This window comes from Lissotriton helveticus, chromosome 4_1, assembly GCF_964261635.1.
Source record: "Lissotriton helveticus chromosome 4_1, aLisHel1.1, whole genome shotgun sequence".
Lineage (NCBI taxonomy): Eukaryota > Metazoa > Chordata > Amphibia > Caudata > Salamandridae > Lissotriton > Lissotriton helveticus.
Window position 1 is genome coordinate 25,658,772 of NC_136063.1, and position 26,084 is coordinate 25,684,855.

The 26,084-nt window shown below is 42.2% G+C and overlaps 1 protein-coding gene across 1 annotated transcript in view; it reads right to left on the reverse strand.

Annotated features, from left to right (window-relative positions):
* Nucleotides 1-421: 421 nt before the first annotated feature.
* LOC144826921 (lymphocyte antigen 6E-like) overlaps nucleotides 422-26,084 on the reverse strand; it is a 31,088-nt gene continuing 5,425 nt past the window's right edge. The window contains exons 2-4 of the mRNA XM_078685382.1: nucleotides 19,673-19,792; nucleotides 10,919-11,110; nucleotides 422-671 (exon numbers count right to left, since the gene is read on the reverse strand). Of these exons, the coding sequence (XP_078541508.1) occupies nucleotides 10,920-11,110; nucleotides 19,673-19,792 (311 nt within the window). The 3' untranslated portion in view covers nucleotides 422-671; nucleotide 10,919. The remainder of the gene's footprint in view (nucleotides 672-10,918; nucleotides 11,111-19,672; nucleotides 19,793-26,084) is intronic.

Below are 26,084 nucleotides of genomic sequence, written 5' to 3' on the forward strand. Positions count from 1 at the left end.
CTAGTTTCAGGATAGTCTTCAGGAGACCAAGGAGGAAAATGACTAGGATGCTGTTTTTCAGTTCTTAATTGCCAGATGAAGAGAAATGTAGATCATTGCCTAAGTCCCAGCAGGATTGAGTCAGCCATTCAACATTCCAGGGCTGATAAAATGAATACCAACAATATTGGTTGTATGAACAATTGTACCTAGTTACAGTTCAGTCTTCAGAGTGAGCTATATAAATGGTCTGTGCTATTGGTAGGACAAAGTAATCACACTTTAAGTGGTAAATACTATGGCAAAGATCACACAGAGAGCATTTGATGATATTGAAGCAGCACTGGTAAACCCAGCACTGTCACAGAAGGAGCAGGACTGGAACTCATGGTTTAATTCCACTGAACTTGCAGTCCAATAAACACCACACAGCTTGGGAAGCCTTTATATTTATTCATCAATTACAGAATTAGAATACATTTATATTATCATTTATTGTATAAGTACAAGGTGAGATGAAGTCTGTTGTCAGATTGATTAAGTGTGTGAGGTAGTCAGCATTCATGTTTTATATTTAAACGTGTAGAACGGGGGTCTTCAATCTTATTTTTCATGCTTTTCTCCTCAATTTCCCTTCTTTATGAATGCTGGTGACAGAGGTAATACCACCGCTTTGACCTGCTGCATTGCACCTAGTGAAAAGAAGTAATAACATTGTCATATTTTGAATGACTAAAATGAAATTCTATGTTGATTTTTAAAACAAATTTTCACTGTGTCATAATGAAAGCAATTGCCACACTGGAATCACTAGGCAGCAATCTGGTCAGATGCAAATCAAATCAGACCTAAGATGGAACAATTATAAGGAACAACTTAATGTACCAAGCGTTTAATAGAAATATATCTCTTTTTATCACTTATACAAAATATATTTTTTTAAAAGGGGGTGGCAAAGCTTCTTAATTTATTCTCACACATTAGACAACAAACAATGAATGTTGCAGGCTATACATACAGACCAAATGTCTCTCTTGGGGTGGTCTTTTGGATTTAGACACAGATGGATATACTTAACAATATTCATTACAATGTGATGATTGTTCTAAAACATGAACACAATGACAAGGATGTATGACATGACAACGCGGGCTTTTACCCCGCGCAGCCGTTATGACGCTGCTTTTACAACGCAAGTCGTTACAACGACTTGCGCTGTAGGCACTGGATAGTGGAATAGTTTAATATTCTATTCCAACTCCAGCCCATGTTACAGTAGGGAAGGTGTTGGAGTAGAAAATTAAACTATTCCTTTTCCAACAGCGCCCTCCAGCGCAAGTCATTGTAATGACTTGCGTTGTAAAAGCAGCGTCGTAATGGCAGCGCGGGGTAATGCCCGTGTTGTCATGGCTGCTCACCCAATGACGATATTAAGATGCTTTGCCACATTGGGGAGAGAGAAAATTTACAATGAATAAACATACATTCAAACATTTAAAACATGTGGAGCTGATTCTTGGGGGTATAATATTAGCAATGCATGTTATTGCAGTTTCTTAAATTTGTAGCACTGTGAATAACCACATTTGGTTATATTAATCTTTCAAAGTCTAGGGGACGTCTTCCTAGGAGCCCTCAAGACAAACCAGATCCTCCTACTCCTGAAAACTCTACATTAAATCTTGATAACTTCTCGAACTACCGGCCCGTCACATACTTCACCAGATCACTGAAAATGCATTCTATCCTCCTTCTAACTCCAGATGACATCAGTTCTAGCTATCCCCTTCGTGACTACAAATCTGGATTACTAACCTCATACTTTCTGGTAGCAGGTCTCTCTTCTAAAGAAATGAAACAGTTTCCTCTCTTGTACTCTTCCAGCCTAGCACTTGCACTTAATGCCTTATGTTGAACTTGTCCACATTACCCCCATCCTGATGGAACTCCATTGGCTCCCCCGGTCCCCAAAACCAAATCCAAAAGCAGCTGCAGAATTTAAAAAGGAATTATGAAAAGGACCCCCGTATTTCTTGCATTGCTGCAGGTATGTACTTTAAATGCCTCATCAGCACACTTGACACCTCTTCACACACTTAACGAGACATAGATATTTATGGAGGTCATTCCATCAACCTGGAGATCCTTGACCAGTGCCAGTGTAACACACCCTGCTCCAGCAATAAACCGCCCTCGGGTTCGAAATGGCACCTGGTGGGATTAGTAACTCATCACACTTATTCCAGTGTCTTAAGCCACTAAAAAGCAAGGAAGAGGCTCCTAGATAGATACTGACTCATGTTTTGGGAAAGAGGGAAGTCCAAACCATACACAAATGCCCTTGTAGGGTATAAACAGTCCCCAAGAGTCATAAGGGCTGTACGCGCATGCACCCTCATTCTGAAGCTTGCTGTACCCCATTGATTCATCACTGTCGCCGCGGTCAGCATGTTGGAGTTTTCAGGCCCTCCTGTGCCCCAGAGCAGACGCAGCCTGCAAGTGGAGTCTATCCCTGTAGGCCTGGCCCTGATCGACGAGCACTGGACTGGCCCTTACTACTAGCACTGAGCCATGACCAAGAGGTAGAAATGTTTAATATTTATGGGTCAGATTTATCAAAATGTCACAAAACACAGCAGACAACTTGCTGAACTGTATGACAGAGAGAAAGCAGGAAAGTGCCATATCCACTAAGAAAATGACTCATTCCTGCTATCCCCTGGCCCTCGTGAACTGTGTGCTGTCGTGCTGCAATGCAGACACCTGTGCACCAATGCATGGGTCCCTGCCTTACAGACAAAATTGTTTTTGTGCAGGAAGGTGCACAATCCTGTGAGGCATTTTCCTCTTTCTACGTGTGCTTCTGAATGTTGTGCATATACAAAGAAGAAATAATACGGAGAAATAAAGATATTTCTGTCCATCATATCTCTGTTGGGAAGGTGCTGTTATATTTCAACTAGGTACCCTAAAATAGGCTCAAGTAACATTGTGACTCTTCACCTTAATTCTTCCATATATTATATACATAACGGTTCTTAGGGACTGACCTGTTGCCTAGATATGACACTGCATTCAGAACCTAGGATTTTCCCTGAAAAAATCCTCATATATTATGCATGAGGATTCTTGGAAGCACAGCAGTGCGAACATCTCCTGTATAATATCTATGTACAAAGTCCACTCCCGATGTCATCCTAAGTACAACAAAGTAATACAGTGAGCTAGAACCCCCGGGGAGTCCTTTGGGTATATATACATCACATCTTGCCGGCCGACACACTGACGCGAGACGCTGAGCTTGCATTCAGACACTCCAGCTTGCGGTGGTCTAATGTCCCGTATGGGGAGTCCAACCCGAGACCAAGACGGGTCCCACAGTCTCCATATTCAGGTAATGGGGGTGAATTTATCCTAGAGGGAGTCTTGGCTTAACATCTACAAACATTCTAGGTACACTTAGTACATCTAGTTCGGGAGGCATCGTAGGAGTATGCACTTTTATTGTCATGTATGTTATATACTCGTATGTATTCATGATTATCTTAAGATGGTAGAGATTTATCCTTTTACTTTCATACTGATTCTAATAATCAATATCTGTTACTGTCTGACAGTTGTGGCAGCTCATCTATTTTACACCAGAATAACAACTGTTCAATAAATACTTATTGAAATCGCCCAGACTGTGTATTCTGTGTATATCTCGGAGGGTATATGGACAAAATATCGAGTCCAAAATATCGAATTACACAAATATCGACTCCAAAATATAGAATGGACAAAATATCGAATGGACAGAATATAGTCATCAAAAATATCATTTTTAAGGTAAGTAATGTAATATCGATCGTAAAAATATAGAAAGTCAAAATATCGAAGTATATAATATAGGTTATTAAAATGATCAAATTTGTAATAATATCGAATTTATTAAAGTGCTTTGTATGTTAGTATATGTGTGAAAAGTGTATATTTTTTTGTAATTTAATTTAAGTAATTAATTTTATTTTATTAAATTTTTGCATAATTTAATTCTGTAGTGGGTTGTGGGTTTATAGGGGAATAGGGTGGGAAGTAATTTAGTTATATTTAATTAAATATGTTAATTTATTTATTGGTATTTATTTTGAATACATTGTTAATTAATTTGTAATTGTTAATTAATTAATTCTTAATTGCTAATTAATTTTTCTTAATTGATTAATTGTTAATTATGTGAATTATATTAATTTATTTTCTGTAGCGGGTTGTGGGTTTATAGGGGAATAGGGTGGGAAGTAATTTATTTATAATTAATTAAATAAGTTAATTTATTTATTGGCTTTTATTTTGAATACATTGTTAATTAATTTGTAATTGGTAATTAATTTGTATTTATAGGTAATGAATTTTAATAATTAATATTTGTTTTAAATTGATTAATTATTATATTGTATTAAATTGGTATTTACTTTTAATTAATTTTTTATTGGCATTAATATTTAATTTACATTTATTAATATATTAAATATTTACTTTCTCTACTATTAAACTCACTAGAGTGGGAATAGTAATTTTTACCCCTACGCTATCCAACGCTTTCCCTACTGTTGCACTCTCTGGAGTGGGAATAGTAATTTTTACCCCTACGTTATCAAACGCTTTCCCTACTGTTGCTCTCTCTGGAGTGGGAATAGTAGTGTTTACCCCTACGCTATCCAACGCCTTCCCTACTGTTTCACTCTCTGGAGTGGGAATAGTAATTGTTACGCCTACGCTATCCAACGCTTTCCCTACTGTTGCACTCACTGGAGTGGGAATAGTAATTTTTACCCCTACGCTATCCAACGCTTTCCCTACTGTTGCACTCACTGGAGTGGGAATAGTAATTTTTACCCCTACGCTATCCAACACTTTCCATACTGTTGCACTCTCTGCAGTGGGAATAGTCATTTTTACCCCAACGCTATCCAACGCTTTCCCTACTGTTGCACTCACTGGAGTGGGAATAGTAATGTTTACCCCTACGCTATCCAACTCTTTCCCACCTGTTGCACTCTCTGGAGTGGGAATAGTAATTTTTACCCCTACGCTATGCAACGCTTTCCCTACTGTTGCACTCTCTGGAGTGGGAATAGTAATTTTTACCCCTATGCTATTCAACGCTTTCCCTGCTGTTGCACTCACTGGAGTGGGAATAGTAATTCTTACCCCTACGCTATCCAACGCTTTGTCTACTGTTGCACTCTCTGGAGTGGGAATAGTAATTTTTACACTCCCGCTATCCTATGGTAATAATATTGTATAATTTGTATTAAGATTATGTTAATATATATATATATCTTTTAACAAATACTATTGTATTTTTTTTTATAACCTACATTAATTATTTAATATTTTTAAGGTTATTTAGGTATGTTTAGGTATATTTTAGTTATTAATTTTTAATGTTTTTTTACATTATTTTTAAGAAATTCAATATTTTTACAAAGTATATATTTTTAAACGATATCTTGGATTCAATATTTTTGTACTTACCTGCTTGTAGATAGGAATTCGATATTTTGTCCTTCGATATTTTGGCATCGATATTTTTGGTAGTCTATATTTTGTCCCTCGATATTAAGTCAGTGATCCATCTCGGAGATATAATAAGTAAGCACGAGTGACAGAGTGAAAGGTAATGTATTGTTTCCACGGTCCTAAGGGATCAGAGTTGTCCTGTTCGTTGGTTGCCAAGAACTATTCTCTCCTTGATATGAGGAGATTCTAGTGGCACTGTGAACTACCTGATACAGAAAGCCAACTTATCTGGTGGGGGTGTTTCGAATCAGTCTGACACCAGTCATAAAGTGTATGTTGTCCGAACGCACAGATGCTATATAAGTTTTTATAGGAACTACACGACAGCGCAGCATTTTGACACATTCCCAGGTTCACAAGTATTCATAAATCTGTGAATGCGGCAAAATCCATGGGTGGATTCATAGGAACACCATGCTTCAGTCCTAGAAGGCCTTCTCAAAGCAGACTAATTCAAGACAGTGATTTGCACTACCATGCATACTCTGGATCAACTACGCCACACATAGCCACACATAGCCACACAAGGTGACACTGCACACCTTACATCCATGCCTTGCATCGCCTTGCATGACTCAAGGGCAATCCAGGGGCTTAGTAAATCTTGCCCTATGTTCCAATCGTCCTTTTTTAGAAGGAAGTGACCCGATTATGGGCCCACCGGGTCACTTGCGACCACCTCTCAGCCTTCCACACAAATGAAGAGTCGGTCAGACAGTAGAGAATACTGACCAAGTTATTTATTAGTATTTGCTCGAGCAGAGTCCAGACTGACTAGCCTCCTAAAATGCTACCAAAGGGATTGACCCTCACCAACATTACATCAGTTGTTATCATGTCCAAGAGAACTTTAAAAGCAAACTAATTAAACAGGTGGACTGAGAGCGCACCTTGGATGGATAATGCTGTTGGTGGAGCTAATATTAGTCAATGCAACAGTGTGGATATAAATATGCCGGTGACGGGTTCTGTTTACCTTCCTCTCACACTGGCACTACCGGGCAGCAGTGGGCGGGGTTTCTGTGATCAATCCAGAAGTGTCAATGGGTACATATTGGGATGGTAGCACACAATACCACTAATCACTCAGCCCTCATACCTTGAAATTGAGATCAATGGGTATGTGCGTTTGGTATAATTTACAATTTATTGTATTCACCCCTCTTGGCCGCCCCTCCGTGAGATGGCTAACACCTTTCTCAGCTCCTAGGATTCGGCTAGACGCTGTATGCCAGACGCCCCATTTCATTTGATCCTATCCTTATGTTGCACTTATGGCGCCCCACTAGTTCTTTAATGCGATCGAGCATGTGAGACGACTACTTTCTATACGTTTTGCAGGATTATTTCCAATCTGCTCCCAAGGATCTGTTTGTGAGGCTACCCCGCTTCAGTCTACCACTGTCTTTGACCACTCAAGAAATGTGGGAAGACAAAAAGCAAATTTAAAGACATCTCTAGTGCTCATTTACCTTCTGAAACTCCAGCATGGATATTTTGGGGGTGCTTCGACACACCCAGCACCCCTAAATCCAGTGCCCATACTGTCTTCAGCAGGGGCAACATTTCTATCTTAGGTACTTCCTTCCTCACTATTAGGTTTCATGGACAGCTGAGCCTCAAGGGGAGAGTGCTATGGGTCAAGAAGTGTTTGCAAAACTAGGACAGAAGAGGGCCCCTGAAAAATGAATGAGGAGAAGCAACCCAGGGGAAATAACATTCACAATAAAATACAACAATGGCTTAGCCAAAAGATTTCAAACAAGGAAAATTCCTTAAATATTTAGAGCCTTTAGTCAGACCAGTACTGTTTATATATATACTATAGATTAATGAGATTTTACATTGATCTATTTTCACTCAAATATACAGCTATTATATGAGCTTTCTACCTAGTCAAAATCAGACCTGAAACAACACAGCCATCTCCTCAAAGTTCAAGTCAGTCATGGCCACAGGTAGTAAGAGAACCAATACATTCCAGACATTAAAAACAAGGGTGTTCAGATATAATATCACTTGGCCAATATTCTATTGACATCAAAGAGCATGGATATGCATATAAATCAATATTGTCTTTTTTTGTTTGAAGGACAGTACAAATGTCAATTGACTCTGAAAATTATATTAACGCTCAAAAAGAGAAGAAATAGAGCAAAGTTGACACACTTAGATGGATAATGCAACCTTCATCAGGGCGCTATGTAGAGTACATGTATCGTGACTAAAGCCATACAAGCTCAACCACTACAATGGTCTGAAATAGGAACATTTCCATAATTTTATATGATATAAAAGCAAAGTTTAAAGTGAAGGGAAGGTGGATATCAGACCTCAGAGCTACTGCTCTGACCCTTATGAGGTATATGGTTGATTGACTTCACCTAATCGGTATACGTTAAATTATTTATAAGTCCACAGTAAATGGTACCGGGTGTAACTAGGCCCTGTATGTTAAGTGTCCCTCATGGACTGAAGTACTGGTAGTGCCACCACGAGTGAGACAATGACTCTCAGCCGCCATTACAGACTGGCTGATTGGTATTTAAACTGCTAACTCAACTTTACCATTTCAATCAAGGTCCAGACATTCCTTTTTAATAGCTGTAAGTCACCTCTACATCAAGCCTATTGAGCACTACAGGCGGAGGGCATTACATTAAAAAGAAAGATGCATTTTATTCACTTTACATGTCCTCTCAGTAAAACCCCTGCATTGAAGTTTACTATGGCAAGGCTAGCAGTCCCGTTGGCGAGTACAGAGTTACATGCTGGCACCTCAGCAATGCTTACTTCCAGATGGTAATGCTTTATTAGATACTCCAAAGTATTAAAAAAATCATTGCCTTAAACCTTGTTCATCATGTCGAATTTATGGTATCTATTATGCAAAGGGCAACTTTAAAAGTTGACACTTTGTTTCCCAATGTTTTTAGTACTATTCACGTTTGCCCACAGCTTCTGCCCTCCTAGGGAGAGGTGTGAACGACCAACAGGAAGTGGAATAAGGTGCCTACTGTGGTGGGAGGTGTGATCTCCTCTTGGTAGGATGGGTAGAGTGGGTGTGAGCCCAAAAGGTGAGCTTCAAAGGAGAAGCTTTCTTTCAAGGGCAAATGGTATTGACACTAAGGAGGGGCTGCTATTTTGTTTAGGCAGACTTGCAGGCATCTTGGACAGAGAGGGAGACGTCATTGTCAAACCGGTTTCTCAAGGGGAGTGTAGCCCCCAGGTAGCCACACCTATGGTTGGGCTAGGGAGCTCCACACACTGAGACAATAGTTCTGCCATGTTGAGAGGGGGCAGAATAGTGCCACATGTCATTATTAAAGAGTGAAGTCGCACAACCACACCATGTCCTCACACCATCTCATTGTGGTGATAACGATTAGATTCAATTCCAAGTACAGACAAGAAAAAACCATCAAGAATGGATAAGGGACTGTGCACCCAAAGCAAACATGAATGGCAACTCTCAGACATGGAGTTCAGGTTGACTTCAAGGAGCTCCTTGTTGGCACTGACAGGTACATGTTAGGACTTAAGGCAAGGTTTGAGAATAAGGTGAAAGGGAACCAAACAATGTGAAAAGAAGGGCATTGGATTAGTGGCGCTTTGAGAGATTTGTAGGTGTAAGAGGGCTGAGCAGAGTTAAGAGTTCAAAGATTACTGTCACCTTAAGAATTTCATCAAAGGAGGAGAGCTGAACCGAGCCCTTAGTTTGAAGGTTATTTGCTCAGTAAGCAATGCCTAGGAGTCAGTGTTCAGAGTAGAACTGAGAGATAGAGGAGAAGCAGAGCTCAGCAAAACTCAGAAATAGTATTGCAGAAGAGAGCTTTGAAATTACTTATGGCCAAATACTTCAAACAAAATCTGCCCTTTGTGACCCATATTTTTGGATTTGGGATGCATTATCCCAAAAGCAAAAATTGCAATTAGCGAAATCGCAAAAATAGCGGTTACTTAATTGCGATTGCTTTTAGGGAATCACAAATTGTGATTCCCTGAATGCAAGGCATGATGAAATCGCGAATAGGGGTCACATATTACCATCACTTTGAACTTGATGGTAATTTGCAAAAACCTTGAGAAATGCACTAAAGCTCATTTCTCAAAGTTCCTGGTTACATTCACACATGCCCTTGGGGCATGTATGTGCAAAACATGTGTTCAGATTACAATTTCAGGGGTGCAACAGGGTGTTATTTTGGCACCCGTGCACCCTTGAAATTGCATGCACAATTTACCATTCATTCCTATGGCCCTGTAGGAATGCGAGTCGCAACTAAGGAATGTTTAGGAATTGCTATTTTTATAGCGATTCCTACATCCATAGGCTTTTGTGAGTCCTTAATTGCAATTCCTCAATATTCGCATTTAAGGACTCACAAAATCCTACCTTGATGCATGTGCCCCTAAGAGTCTCCTTAAGAGGTTTGTAAGAGCAGGAGATCAGAGCAGACTCGAGAGATAAAGATAGGTATCACTTTAAGAGGTTTCAAAGTGCAGGGAAGCTAAGCTGAGCTCACAGATAGAATGTGTCACTTTGAGACTTGGGGGAGTAGGAGGGAGCAGCAGAGCTCAGTGATAGGTGGGTGATTCTTTCATGATCGAGCAGAGTTCTGAAATGAGTCGGTGTGTCTTTCAGAGGATTGTATGATCTGTGGAGTTCAGCCGAGCTCTGGTGTAAAAGGTTAGTGCTTTTTTAAGAGGTTTCGAGGATCAGTAGAGCTCAAATGTAGAAGGTTACTGTTTCTTTAGAAGGTTTCTAGAATCTGTAGAGCCCAGCCAAGCTCAGATTTATAAGGTTAATGTTTCTTTAGAAGGTTTCTAGGATAAACAGAATTCAGCCGAGCTCAGATGTAGAAGGTTAGTGTTTCTTTAAGAGGTTTCTAGAATCAGTAGAGCTTTCTAAGGTTTGTAGGGGCAGTAGAGCATGGCCTCAGACATTGAGGTTTAGTGTCTCTTTGACACATCTGCATGAGAAAGAGAGCTGAGCATATCACTGAGACAGGAGGTTGTTTTCTTTCCTTATTAATTGAGGAGAACCCAGAGAAACAGGTCCTTTTTTAAGATGACTCTAATATTGCTGCTTTTAGTGGCAATTCACTCATACATATCTGGATTGACACATGCGCCCACATGCTCAGCTCCTAACTGGGGCCTGTGTTTCACTATGGAATTGAACAATGATTATCCATTAATAAAGATGCTGACACATGGAAAAAGAAGTCGCTTACACCTCTTGGATATTGACAAAAAAGGCCCAGCCACCTAATACTGGAGGGCTCCACATATCTGAAAGCCCCCATGATTTAGGTGCCCCACCTGTATACCAGGTGAGGTTGTGAAAGGTAAACCATTCCAAGATCCTCACCTCAAAGCACAGCTCTGACCACGAGGGCGCTGATGGCCGCTGCCAGGGAGAGCAGCGTGTAGCTGATCTTCACACTGTTCGCTCCGTTGCACTCGTCACTGGAGCAGCAGGTAGTAGTAGTTGTCACACCTAGAAAAGAGTCCGATCCTGGCGAACAGGAAGACTCGCAAGTCTTGTAGATGTTTGCAATTCCTGTGGAGAAGTAAAAGGATTATTCAAAATGTACTCAAAGACCTCACCTGGTCTCAGTATTGAGAGTCAATTAATGGAGAAACATAGGAAGTTGACCGACTCTGAGAACCCATAGAAGACAGTCAATCCCATATCTTAATCTTGGGTTATCAGACAGATTCTGCTTGGTCTCCAGTGCCACCTTTGTTTCTACATTTCTCTGGTGGGCGTTTCCACCTACAAATACTCAGATTAGACCCTTCTTCAACTGAGCTTTTCCTCACTCAATGTAAGAGGTCACATTGCTGTGGCTCTCAAATGTCTCTCGATAAACCTCTCTACAGCTGAGACTCTTCTTAGAATCAAAGTCTGTGAGTACACACCACTGTTGTGTACAATCACCTCCTCCAAATAATCAGCTCAGACCCTTCTTCAACTGAGCATTTCCTCACTCATAGGAGGTCACATTGCTGTGGCTTTCAAATATCTCTCAATAAACCTCTATTCAGCTCAGACCCTTCGTAGCCTGAGCGCTCTTCCAGTCAAGGTCTGTGAGTACACACCACTATGGTCCTCACTCACTTCTAAATATAACACTCACTCACTCTAAACACAAGCTCATTTCACCATGATCCTCAGTTAGCTCTCAACAAAGGTAGGAATAGCTCTGACCTTTGCTAAGCTGAACACATCTCATCCACAGTATCAAACGCATTACCTACATTCCACATCTAAAGGGAAACCCCTTTCACCCTATAATACAAAACCTTTCTGCTTACACTGCACATCCTGTGAGTCCTATACACATTCTTTCCCAGGGAGGGGCCCAAATTAACTCACCTCATTGATGGCAAATGTGAAGAGGTTCAGGATATGAGCTGTAAATCTTTGGCTGGATAGTATTTTTAGAAATCACTGACAATGATAGAATAATAGTCAGGGATGTGATTTTCCTATATTCTTACATCCATGACATGTTTTATTAGGTCAGGTTTTCATATTTACCTTGTCCTGATGAAAATGTGGCCAACCTCTCTGCTGCACAAATCATTTGTCTGCCAATTACAACACAGATCTGTGAAAGAGGACTTTGGAAACTTCTGAGAGCCCTTCTATAGTAATGTCATCTACATCTAAACCAAGTCCCACAAATCACACCAGGGGGTCGATTCCGATCCGGTAAAAAGTGCTCCGAATCGTTGTACGGAGCATTTTTTTGCCGTACGAATCGTACCTGTAAACGTCCCGTAGGTACGACGAAGTACGATTCATACCAGGAGCCGTACTCCGTACGAGTCGTACAAGACACCGTATGACTCTATTCTCCGTACGATTCTCCCTCGGAACCCGCTGTACGCGACATCTGTACGGTTCATGGCTGGGTTTTACGACCCAGCAAGTACGATACGTGTCGGGTACGCACCGTACAACCCTTTTTCTACGGGAGATGAAAACAGCCGTAAAAGCAGAGTTCACGACGATACAGGTACGGAACGCCCCCCGTACGAGCCTTACCCCCATTGTTCGATCGGTGTACAAGCCGTACCCCCATTGTACGATCGGTGTACGAGCCGTTCCCCCATTGTACGATCGGTGTACGAGCCGTACCCCATGTTCGATCGGTGTACGAGCCGTACCCCCATTGTACGATCGGTGTACGAGCCGTACCCCATGTACGATCGGTGTACGAGCCGTACCCCCATTGTACGATCAGTGTACGAGCCATACCCCCATTGTACGATCGGTGTACGAGCCGTACCCCCATTGTACATCGGTGTACGAGTCGTACCCCATGTACGATCGGTGTACGAGCCATACCCCCCATTGTACGTACGGTGTACGAGCCGTACCCCCATTGTACGATGGGTGTACGGCTCGTACACCGATTGTACATGGGGTACGGCTCGTACACCGATCGTACAATGGGGGTACGGCTCGTACACTCCATGATCGCTGGGGTACGGTGCGTACCCCTGCGATTATGGGGGTACGGACCGTACGGTGTGTATGTGTTTGTGTGCTTTTCCGTACGACTCGCCCTTACCTGACGTGGACCGTACGAATCGCGTCCTCATACCCCGGTCCGGATCGTACTCATCGGGTCGTACGGCATGTGTACGAGTCGTACGGTATGTGTACGAGTCGTACGGTTCATGGTTTCAGCCTTGCAATACGTACGGATCACGACGATTCAGACGGATTCACGGAATACGGATCATACTTCGCAACTCGGACGGACGGGTACGATTCGTACGGAGAGGGCTCCGGATACAAATCGTACGGACGTTTTTTTTCCCGAATCGGAATCGACCCCCAGGTGAGGTTTAGCCACTTTGCTTTGCTTACCTAATTTGCAAATCAATATTAATACATTGACAGAGATCAACAATATTTTGATATCTGATATTGAGGAATCATTTTTATAAATGCAGTACCCCCCATTGTACGTACGGTGTACGAGCCGTACCCCCATTGTACGATGGGTGTACGGCTCGTACACCGATTGTACATGGGGTACGGCTCGTACACCGATCGTACAATGGGGGTACGGCTCGTACACTCCATGATCGCTGGGGTACGGTGCGTACCCCTGTGATTATGGGGGTACGGACCGTACGGTGTGTATGTGTTTGTGTGCTTTTCCGTACGACTCGCCCTTACCTGACGTGGACCGTACGAATCGCGTCCTCATACCCCGGTCCGGATCGTACTCATCGGGTCGTACGGCATGTGTACGAGTCGTACGGTATGTGTACGAGTCGTACGGTTCATGGTTTCAGCCTTGCAATACGTACGGATCACGACGATTCAGACGGATTCACGGAATACGGATCATACTTCGCAACTCGGACGGACGGGTACGATTCGTACGGAGAGGGCTCCGGATACAAATCGTACGGACGTTTTTTTTCCCGAATCGGAATCGACCCCCAGGTGAGGTTTAGCCACTTTGCTTTGCTTACCTAATTTGCAAATCAATATTAATACATTGACAGAGATCAACAATATTTTGATATCTGATATTGAGGAATCATTTTTATAAATGCAGTAGTGGATTTTCAAACAATTCTGCATGTTGTCCGCACACCCAGGATGATATCATTAAATGTAGTCTGTTGCATGGATATGAATTTGCCTTGAAAAAAATAAAAATGCAAGTGGCGTTTGTCAAAACCGGTACAAGGTGGTTTAATAAAAAAAAAACAGCCATATTATCAAGAAAGGGCGATACATTATCGCCGCTTTTATTGGCAGGAAACTGCCACTAAAGCGGCGATAATGGGCTTCATAATAGGCCCTTGTAAATTCCCATAGAAGCCCAGGTTCTGGTGTTAACCTGAGCTTCTATGAGAATTCACAAGGGCATATTATCAAGCCCATTATCGCCGCTTTAACGGCAGTTTCCTGCCAATAAAAGCGCCGATAATGTATCGCCTTTCTTGATAATATGACCCACAGTAGCTGGGAGAGCATTGGCAGAGTAGCTTCTGAAGACAATCTGTATGTACAGAGGTTAAGGCTGGCATTACATATAGTTCATCGCAAGGGCATACCGCGATGCTTAGCACCTCATATTGTATCGCTTGGAACCTCAAAAGCCATCCCACAAAACGAAAACAGAATCGTGTTAGTAGCTTTCTCACCCATGAGGAGTCAAACCAGTCAGAAATGGTGCCATTCCCAGAGTCGCCTGCAGAGCAGCGTGCCCTCTAACTGTGGTTTTGGAGGACTCATTCACTTCTCTAATAATGTGTCTATTTTGTTTAAACAAGGCCATGTCTTGCTTTGCCATCCTTTCAGGCTGATAGAAAAGTTGTAGGTGAAACAAGTAGGTGGGACCACCAGAAGGCTCCTTAATACTCTGTTTTGCACACCTTGAAGGGACGTAGACTTTACAGAGCCCCACATTGAACACCATATGTCAAAATAGGAAGGCACTTTCTCCTATAGATCTCCAAAAGGCGGCCCAGAGGCTTTTTCCTGATGCGTCAAGCCAAACTAAAAGCAAACTCAATAGAACCAGTAACGATTCACCTTACAGTGAAAATGCAACATCCACAATTCCCATTCGGATAAAAAAAATACCCCCAAATAGGCAAATTCAGGGATGAGGGGCATAGGCTGACCTTGTAAATTGATGCTCCTCATCTAGCCAGCAAACATGTGTCATCGGCATATAAAAACACAGAGGCTTTTTTCCAGCTATAGAGGGGGCATCTGTAACTCTGACAGACAAGACTGGACCTACGTCATTAATATATATTAGGAACATCAGTGGTGCCAATATCAACCCCTTAAGTACCTCACGTCCAATTTTAAATTCCTCTTGCCAAAAGGACCATACCTCACTGTTGCAGAGAGATTGTAATGGAAGCCTCCTAAGATCAGGATCAGATTGCCATCAACCCCCAGTTCAGTCAGTGTCTCCATAAACTTGACCTAACCACTCTGTTGAAGGCACAGGACAGGTCCATGAAGCCCTGCTTAGCAATGGTGAACTTGCTTATCACAAAGTACAGGTTTAAGCATTGCTCCATTGTGCCCAGCCACTCACAAATTCTGTACTGCTCCTTCGTCAGAATTCCAGCTGCCTCTCCCCAGTCCAAAAGGCAAGCCAGAACTCACAATTGTCAGTAGAGGTTTTTACCATTAAAATATTCAAAAGGAAGGTGCACCAGTAAAAGAAAAAGTCTTTCTTTATTAACCCAAAAAGTTGCACAAGAAAAAACTTGTTCTCAAAAATCAGCCAACACGTTTCGTTCCTGGATGTCTAGGAACTTCATCAGGGCTTAACATATAATGTAGCGTGATCACAATATTTGTATTGTGCAATTTATGGCAGTCATCTCCTCACGGGGTACTATTCTTCCAATCCATAGATGGTGAGAGGGACCCAAATTAAGCCTCTGCTTAGGACCTGCGTCCTGTCAGTAAACAAAAGTATGCTGCAGTTTGGGTTCATTTGTTTTTACCACTGACCGCAATAGTAATATTTCACTGTATTATAATTGCCCTGATTTTATGTTGCTTCTAAAATTCATTACTCTGGTTATGTCTATCTAATCAAATTTGTTTTGGTGTCTAAATAAAAAAAAAAATCTGCTTTACTTTTATAAACTGGTGTCAGATGTCTTTCAAGTCCCATCAATTACGTATTGCCCATGTTGGTACTCTGAAATACTTACCACATGTTCCTCTAGTAAATCTTGACTGCTCTTTTCCACGCTACCAGGACAGAGCTAGGGGTTTATTATTGTGAATCCAAGGACTGTTGTTTGGGGTTTGTGAAAGTATTACATGTTGAAGCATTACTAGCATCACCACATAATACTACACATTCCTACAATCTTTTGTCATGTAACCCAATGCCCTGCTTCCATTATTTTATGGGAGGGTAAAGTGCGTATCAAACCTTCGGGGTTTCCCATGTTACTGCTGCTGATAGTACAGCAACCCACTGTGCTGTTTCATCCACTGACAACATGGCTAGATCAATATTTCAATGTTAAAGCTGATTTTTCGTATTGTGTTAACTTGTAAAGTGTTTGTCTAATCTCCATACTTGCCTAGTAATGTTGGACAAGAACCCATGAAAAGCTGCAATGATGTATTGCAGCCCGTAGCGGATTAATCATGTTTTATGCATTTGCTGAAGTCTGATTACATGAGAACAAGGAGCACAGACCCTCTAATGTTGCATAGTGTTGCATCTAGCCCCCGAGAGTGAGCGCAAACTAATAGAGTGTTTTGTATTAACTTCCATAGAATCCTGGACCACTGCCTCATTGCATCCTGGAGAATTGGGAGCAAGGCTGTACTAGGCGTCATGGTGTAGAAGTGTTTCTCTCTTCCAATCCCCTTTCCCTTTGAGGACAACTCCCAAGACTCCTATACCACCCAGTAGTGTAAAGATGTGTAGCTTGAAGTCAGGGGAGCATTTATTGCCACTGCAGACATATTGCCTTTCAGGTGAGTGGCCACAACACTCAAGATGCTTTGCCCTTGTTGGACCTTATTTTATTGATGGACTTTAGGCTATGCACCCTGTGGCAGTGCTCTCCAGTAACCGTGCATGTTCCCTTTCCCCTAAAATATGGAGAGATTGGCTATTCCTTGAATTGTTTATTTAACTTTTCTGTGAGCCTTTAGACAGAAGTTAGGGTGCAATGTATTTAAAAGTTAGATATGTAAAAAATGAATGTTATCATGTTGCCACAGACATAAGGCCCCAAAAGCTAATTTCACTCAGGCAGGTATAGCTATGTAGAAAACGTGTGCACATATTAAAATATTAATTCTGCATCTCAGGAATGGGACCAGCTTGAAAAAATATATACAGAACTATTTTTAATAGTTATTAAAAATCTAATTCAATGGTGAGGTTGGATTTTTAAGAAATATTTAAAAAGAGACTTTTAAAAAGTCACCTTTTCCCTATCCAAAGATCCAGGAGGCTAATCAGCTCTACAGCTCCTCCTAACCAGTGCTCTACTTTGAATAGGAGAGAACAATTTTGAAATGCTTTCCAGGAGCAAGCAATAGTCTGCATTAATGAGCAGATACTCCTCTGAATGACACAGAATAGTCAGGGTGGGGTTTCTGTGCATCTTGTGACTCCACATTGTCAGACCCTGCTCAGTTCTATGTCGAATTATATGTAACACAGTGGTACAAATGAAAGGTAGAGAACAGGATGCAAGACAATTGTTGTGTTTACCTTCTTTCATTATTTATATGTCCTCATTTTCTCCTACCAGACTTCTGTGTCACGCTTTGTTGTGGATTTACCATGGTACAGTTCATCCGACACCCCCAGCCATCAGAGTTCAGAGCTCAAATAGAGTCTGGCGAAGACTTTTGCCATCTTGAAAATGCTCAGGAACCTGGCATTTTGGGCCTGATTGCAATAAGGGAAACAGGAACTAAGAACATTTGGGCATGGTTGGCCCTGAGAATGTTTACCCATTGGTGAGGGTGTGCCCATGAGTCATCTCCACCACATAGCTGGTGACAGACATAAATGTGACACTCCAAGGCACCTGGACAGAACACTTACTGGACCTTCCGAAGAGCAGAAGAAGAGAGCACATGCTGACTGTGACCTGAAAGGAGCCTTTTAGGATTGGACCTGCTCCCTTTTGTACCCTTGGTAAAGCAATGGGCCACAAGGTCAGTTGGCTGACCTCCTGTGTGGCTACAGGGAGACAAGTTTTATTCTTCATTTTAAGCAGCTGACCAGTGGCAACTGGCCCTGGACTGTAGCCTGCTCTTGACCTATGCCTAACACTCTGTGTCTCTCTATTTGCCTCCTCTGAGGACACCTTGGCTGCTTGGACAGCAGAAAAAAGTTGTGAAACTTGTCAAAAACTTTCCTTCAGACCAATGGGACTTTTTCTAACTTTTTTTCTTCCAGAAATTCACTGGGACCAGTACACTTGGGATATCCAACACTTTCTCCATTGTGGTTGGCCAGAAATTGCACCTTGTTCCCGATCTCCCACAATTACAGAGTATCACTGGCGCTTTACTTTGTCTCGCAAAAATTGCCACTTAAAATACATATCTACTATTGCCTCTATTCCCTTTCTGTGATTCTGTTTATTAAATATTACTCTATATTTCTATTTCAGTTTGAGATTTGTATTGTTTTGTATTTTGAATGTATTACAGTTTGGGTATTGCATAAATACTTTAGACCTTGCTCTGCAATACCTCTGCTGGTTCTCTGCCTTAGCTACTAGGGGGCTGAGCTCAGATTAATTTAGTGAACTGAGGGTTCATCTTGACCAGGGTTGTGACTATTTCTCAATAGTTGCCCACCCCAAATATTAAACCAATTTCTTGCACACATGTCCATATTTTTTATGATTATGTAAGCTCAGACTTCATATGAGTGGTTCTCCTATGACACCGACTGGGTAACAGTTATTGTTGAAGGTTTATGCTGGGCTTCAACGTGTAGCAATGACTCAGCATAGAGTGTTCATTCGTTATCTTTTTTCTAAAAAAGACACCTTTGTTCTATTTCTTTTTTGCATGTGCCATCATTGAGAAATATGTAACCCCAACAGTAAGCATGCATTGGCACTTGGTAAATGCTGAAATCCTTTAGCAGGTGACGATTTATGAAATGAATGACACAGTTTTATAGTTCCCTTTTATGCCCCCACCATCAGTGTCCCAGGCTGGGATGCTGATGGGCCCTGGTCTGTCACTCACTGCCCAGCTGTGGTCATTGTGACCTCCACTTGCGGACGTAGTCACACATGTCAAACACACATACTCACAAGTAATGTCGTCCAATTTGCCATTTATCACCCCTCACCCCTCAGCCTGTCCATTCAGTGGGTACCAAATGTTGCTTGTTTGAAATTCTCTGACTTACACCCCCCACTCACATTATTTAAAAAGATATGTCCTTGCATACAATACACATTTTTGCATTAACACCACATTGAATATTTCCGAATTCCCTGGAATCTGAATACAGATGCAAGGCTGAGTATTGTTGGAAATACCCGAGTGGGGTGGAATGCCTCATCTCAGAACAGCATTTGCACCCGAGAGGTCAGCCTTCCTTACCTGAGCCAGATGCGTAGACGCTCTTGCAGTAAGAGGCAGATCCCGTGGGGCACGTGGAGGACGTCTTGCAGTTTGCGTTGGTCACTGACCCAGAACATAAGTAACATTTCAAGGCATGACCTGAGGAAGAAAAACAACTGGTAAGAGGCGGATCACATTCACTGACCACTTTCTCTCACTCTGAGGCCATGAAAGAGTGTCTGTATGTTCCATCTGAGCCTTTCACAGGCTGGTATTTCAGCTCTGGGTCCTCCCTCAGCCTCTATGATATGTACCTGATATTAACATATTAGAGACGCATGGTGCTCTCTGTGGTGCTTCTGCTGTGTGTTCTCTTTCAGCCTGTATGAATTGTATGTGATATTAACGAATAAGAGACACATGGTGCTCTCTGTGGTGCTTCTGCTGTGGCCTTCCCTCAGCCTGTATGAATTGTATGTGATATTAACCTATAAGAGACGCATGGTGCTCTCGGTGGTGCTTCTGCTGTGGGTCCTCCCTCAGCCTGTATGAATTGTATGTGACAGCCTGTATGAATTTTATGTGATATTAACCTATAAGAGACGCATGGTGCTCTCGGTGGTGCTTCTGCTGTGGGTCCTCCCTCAGCCTGTATGAATTGTATGTGATATTAACATATAAGAGACACATGGTGCTCTCGGTGGTGCTTCTGCTGTGGGTCCTTCCTCAGCCTGTGTGAATTGTATGTGATATTAAAAATAAGAGACCCATGGTGCTCTCTGTGGTGCTTCTGCTGTGGGTCCTCCCTCAGCCTGTATGAATTGTATGTGATATTAACATATAAGACACGCATGGTGCTCTCTGTGGTGCTTCTGCTGTGGGTCCTCCCTCAGCCTGTATGAATAGTATGTGATATTAACATCTAAGAGACACATGGTGCTCCCTGTGGTGCTTCTGCTGTGGCTCCTCCCTCAGCCTGTATGAATTGTATGTGATATTAACATATAAGACACGCATGGTGCTCTCTGTGGTGCTTCTGCTGTGGGTCCTCCCTCAGCCTGTATGAATAGTATGTGATATTAACATATAAGAGACACATGGTGCTCCCTGTGGTGCTTCTGCTGTGGGTCCCCCCTCAGCCTGTATGAACTGTATGTGATATTACATATAAGAGACACATGGTGCTCTCTGTGGTGCTTCTGCTGTGGCTCCTCCCTCAGCCTGTATGAATTGTATGTGATATTAACATATAAGACACGCATGGTGCTCTCTGTGGTGCTTCTGCTGTGGGTCCTCCCTCAGCCTGTATGAATAGTATGTGATATTAACATATAAGAGACACATGGTGCTCCCTGTGGTGCTTCTGCTGTGGGTCCCCCCTCAGCCTGTATGAATTGTATGTGATATTAACATATAAGAGACACATGGTGCTCTCTGTGATGCTTCTGCTATGGCCTCTCCTCAGCCGGTATGAATTGTATGTGATATTAACATATCAGAGACACATGGTGCTCTCTGTGGTGCTTCTGCTGTGGCCTCCCTCAGCCTGTATGAATTGTATGTGATATTACATATAAGAGACACATGGTGCTCCCTGTGGTGCTTCTGCTGTGTGTCCCCTTCAGCCTGTATAAATTGTATGTGATATTAAGATATAAGTGATGCATGGTGCTCTCTGTGGTGCTTCTGCTGTGTGTCCCCCTCAGCCTGTATAGATTGTATGTGATATTAACATATAAGTGACGCATGGTGCTCTCTGTGGTGCTTCTGCTGTGTGTCACCCTCAGCCTGTATAAATTGTATGTGATATTAACATATAAGTGACGCATGGTGCTCTCTGTGGTGCTTATGCTGTGTGTCCCCCTCAGCCTGTATAAATTGTATGTGATATTAACATATAAGAGATGCATGGTGCTCTCTGTGGTGCTTCTGCTGTGGTCCTCCCTCAGCCTGTATGAATTGTATGCGATATTAACATATAAGAGATGCATGGTGCTCTCTGTGTTGCTTTTGCTGTGGGCCCCCTCAGACTGTATGAATTGTATGTCATATTAACATAAAAGGGACACATGGTGCTCTCTGTGGTGCTTCTGCTGTGGGTCCTCTCTCAGCCTGTATGATTTGTATGTGATATTAAAATATAAGAGACGCATTTTGCACTCTGTGGAGCTTATGCTGTGGGTCTGCTCTCATTCTGTATGATTGTATATGATATCAACATATAAGAGACACATGGTGCTCTCTGTGGTGCTTCTGCTGTGGCCTCCCTCAGCCTGTATGAATTGTATGTGATATTAACATATAAGAGACGGATGATGCTCCCTCTGTTGCTTCTGCTGTGGGTCCTCCCTCAGCCTGTATGAATTGTAGTGATATTAACATATAACAGACACATGGTGCTCTCTGTGGTGTTTCTGCTCTGGGTCCTCTCTCAGCCTGTATGAACTGTATGTGATATTAACATATAAGAGACGCATGGTGCTCCCTCTGTTGTTTCTGCTGTGGGTCCTCCCTCAGCCTGTATGAATTGTATGTGATATTAACATATCAGAGACACATGGTGCTCTCTGTGGGTGCTTCTGCTGTGGGTCCTCCCTCAGCCTGTATGAATTGTTCGTGATATTAACATATAAGAGACGCACGGTGCTCTCTGTGGTGCTTCTGCTGTGTGTCCCCCCTCAGCCTGTATGAATTGTATGTGATATTAACATATCAGAGACACATTGTGCTCTCTGTGGTGCTTCTGCTGTGGGTCCTGCCTCAGCCTGTATGAATTGTATGTGATATTAACATATAAGAGATGCATGGTGCTCTCTGTGGTGTTTCTGCTGTGGGTCCCCCCTCAGCCTGTATGAATTGTATGTGATATTAACATATCAGAGACACATGGTGCTCTCTGTGGTGCTTCTGCTGTGGGTCCTCCCTCAGCCTGTATGAATTGTATGTGATATTACCATATAAGAGACGCATGGTGCTCTCTCTGGTGCTTCTGCGGTGGGCCCTCTCTCAGCCTGTATGAACTGTATGTGATATTAACATATAAGAGACGCATGGTGCTCCCTCTGTTGTTTCTGCTGTGGGTCCTCCCTCAGCCTGTATGAATTGTATGTGACAGCCTGTATGAATTGTATGTGATTTTAACATATAAGTGATGCATGGTGCTCTCTGTGGTGCGTCTGCTGTGGGCCCTCTCTCAGCCTGTATGAACTGTATGTGATATTAACATATAAGAGACGCATGGTGCTCTCTGTGTTGCTTTTGCTGTGGGCCCTCTCTCAGCCTGTATGAACTGTATGTGATATTAACATATAAGAGACGCACGGTGCTCTCTGTGGTGCTTCTGCTGTGAGTCCCCCCTCAGCCTGTATGAATTGTATGTGATATTAACATATAAGAGACGCATGGTGCTCTCTGTGGTGCTTCTGCTGTGTGTCCCCCTCAGCCTGTATGAATTGTATGTGATATTAACATATAAGAGACGCATGGTGCTCTCTGTGGTGCTTCTGCTGTGTGTCCCCCTCAGCCTGTATGAATTGTATGTGATATTAACATATAAGAGACGCATGGTGCTCTCTGTGGTGCTTCTGCTGTGGGTCGTCCCTCAGCCTGTATGAATTGTATCTGATATTAACGTATAAGAGATGCACAGTGCTCTCTGTGGTGCTTCTGCTGTGGGCCCTCTCTCAGCCTGTATGAACGGTATGTGATATTAACATATAAGAGACGCATGGTGCTCTCTTTGTTGCTTTTGCTGTGAGACCTCTCTCAGCCTGTATGAACTGTATGTGATATTAACATATAAGAGACGCACGGTGCTCTCTGTGGTGCTTCTGCTGTGGCCCCTCTCTCAGCCTGTATGAATTGTATGTCATATTAACATATAAGGGACACATGGCGCTCTCTGTGGTGCTTCTGCTCTAGGCCTCCCTCAGCCTGTATGAATTATATGTGATATTAAAATATAAGAGACGCATGGTGCTCTCTGTGGTGCTTCTGCTGTGTGTCCCCCTCAGCCTGTATGAATTGTATGTGATATTAACATATAAGAGACGCATGGTGCTCTCGGTGGTGCTTCCGCTCTGGGTCATCTGACCCTCTATTAATGTTATGTGATATCAACATATAAGAGCCTCGTGCAGCTGGGCTCGCCACCCCTGCTCAAGCTGTGATGATTCTCCTGTGGGCCTTCCCTGAGCCTGTGTTCATTAAAGTTTCACATAGTTATAAACATTCAGTCTGAAAAGAATATTATTCACAATGATAGGAGGAAAGATATCCATGATGGGTGTGTGCTTTGTTACTGAATGGCAGTTTTAAAGGGGCATATTGTCACAGTTTCTTCCAAATGTCCCTTTGCTATGAGCTGCAGCCAGAATCACCGATGCAAGCCATTGAAAAGTTGCCAACTCCTAAGTTAGGGTTGTAACATATTTTTAAAAAATCAGGCTGCTATTACAAAATGGTATTATTTATTTAATAGCAGTCAGAGGCACTGTGGTCTGCTGACCCTTATAGACTACTTTCCCTGTGCTTTGAATTGCAATTTGCGAGCTCTCTTATAAATATGAATTAGGTAGGACTGACTACAACCCACACAGAATTGGGATTTTGAAATGCAATCGATAGTATGAAACCTGTTCCCATTGATAAAGTTTGAAATGTTAGATTTGAAAAACAGATGTCTGAAAACTTTCCTTTTGATAAATGCTAGTATTTTAGCAAAGGTTTGCAATGTAGTTTGAATACTGTTAGGGGTAATTTAAAATGTAGTCTATCTTCTGAAATAGAAGCTTTCCCCGGTACTAGCTGGACTTCTTGTATTGACCTAGGAGGACCCAAGAACAATAGGAGGAATAGAACAAGAAGAAAATATTATTTTGGGGTACTGGTCATCACAAATGAAAGCAGTTGTCACTTTTATTAATTTCTTTATTTATCATTCATGTGTTCTACTTTACTTTATACAGTTTTGTATAGAAAGAACATGGCATAAATGCACCATAATGTTTTAGATGTTTGAAATATAAAAAGAAATGTAGTAAAAAGACAAAGAACATATTTTACTATATATTATTGATTTAATTTGAGACTTGGGGAGGGAGGCACCCTCTATGAACTATTAAGGGTCTAACTGCATCAAACTCAAGGTTCCGCTGGCGCATGGTTGATCTGACTTCAAAACCTTCACCCATTGGTCAATCTGACATATTTCTCAGGAATATAATAGTTGGAATGGATGCCATATTAGAGATGGCCTCCCTATGCTGATTTTCCCTGCCCAGGTCCTCCAGTATGAGGCATATTGGATCCACTCACAAAAAATAATCAGTGGGCCATACTTGCAGGGGGGACACCCTCTTAGGCATCACCGCTGGCAGTGTGGAAGTTCTTAGTAATCAACCCCAGCTTTGGGGGTTTGTTGCTGAGAAACAAAAAGAAATATAACACACAAGGAGGAGTAGCGAGAAGTGAATAAAAGGTGGCAGATGCTCTGTGTGAAAATACTGCCCTCACTCACAAAATTGTGACATGCTTCATCATTGGGCTTGCTTACAATACAGCCATGTGCAGACCAACACCTGGGGCGGAGCAAAAGGGAGGGGAAGACAACACACACAGAAAAAAGAAATGATATGTCAATATGCAACAAATATGCAGCAAAGGTATAAAACTTGCTCGGTGGTGTCTAAGTGCAACAATTTATTCCTGGACCCACCGTCCAGGTCTAAAAACATGAAGGATGGTGGTGATCGGAGAAATTTAAGAGTCCCTTCACCCCTTCTTACTGCCTAAGTGTCGACATGTTTCAGCCGTGCTAAAAGTGCCCCACACTGTTGGATCATACCAGCATTTTTCAGGACCAATCAGATCCCAATTATTGTATTTACCATCTGTACCAGAGTAGGTTATAATTGGAATTTGGAATTTTCAAGAGGAGGGTATCCCTGAGCAACGGACATTTGTCTATCTGTAGGGGAAAGCACAGACACATAGGTGTAGGATTAGTCATGCTGAGGTAGCTCATGTGTGATTTTGTTCAGACATTCGTGGTTCTCTCTCATAGGATTCCACGTGCAATGTTTTTTAAATACCACCTAGGTATATAGCATAAACCAAACGGTTTATCATGAATATCCAATACTTCCAAAAATGTGAACGTGCCATATAGTAATGGGATATTTTATCTGTAGACTTACACAGAGAATCGTACTTTGTTGGACCGAAGTTTAATGTACCATTGATGCCCACACACTTGCTATGCAGTGAAAAAACAACTCACAGAGTTTCATCAAAAGCAATGCTTAAAATGGCGAGTTAATGGGAGAGACCCCCTGTTGTCAAACTCTGGGGAGACAAATGGAGACATAGACGAGGTTATAGCATGTACTCTTGTGATGATAAGCAGGACACCGACTTGTGTAGCCCTGCAAATCTTGGTTGGAACAATTTC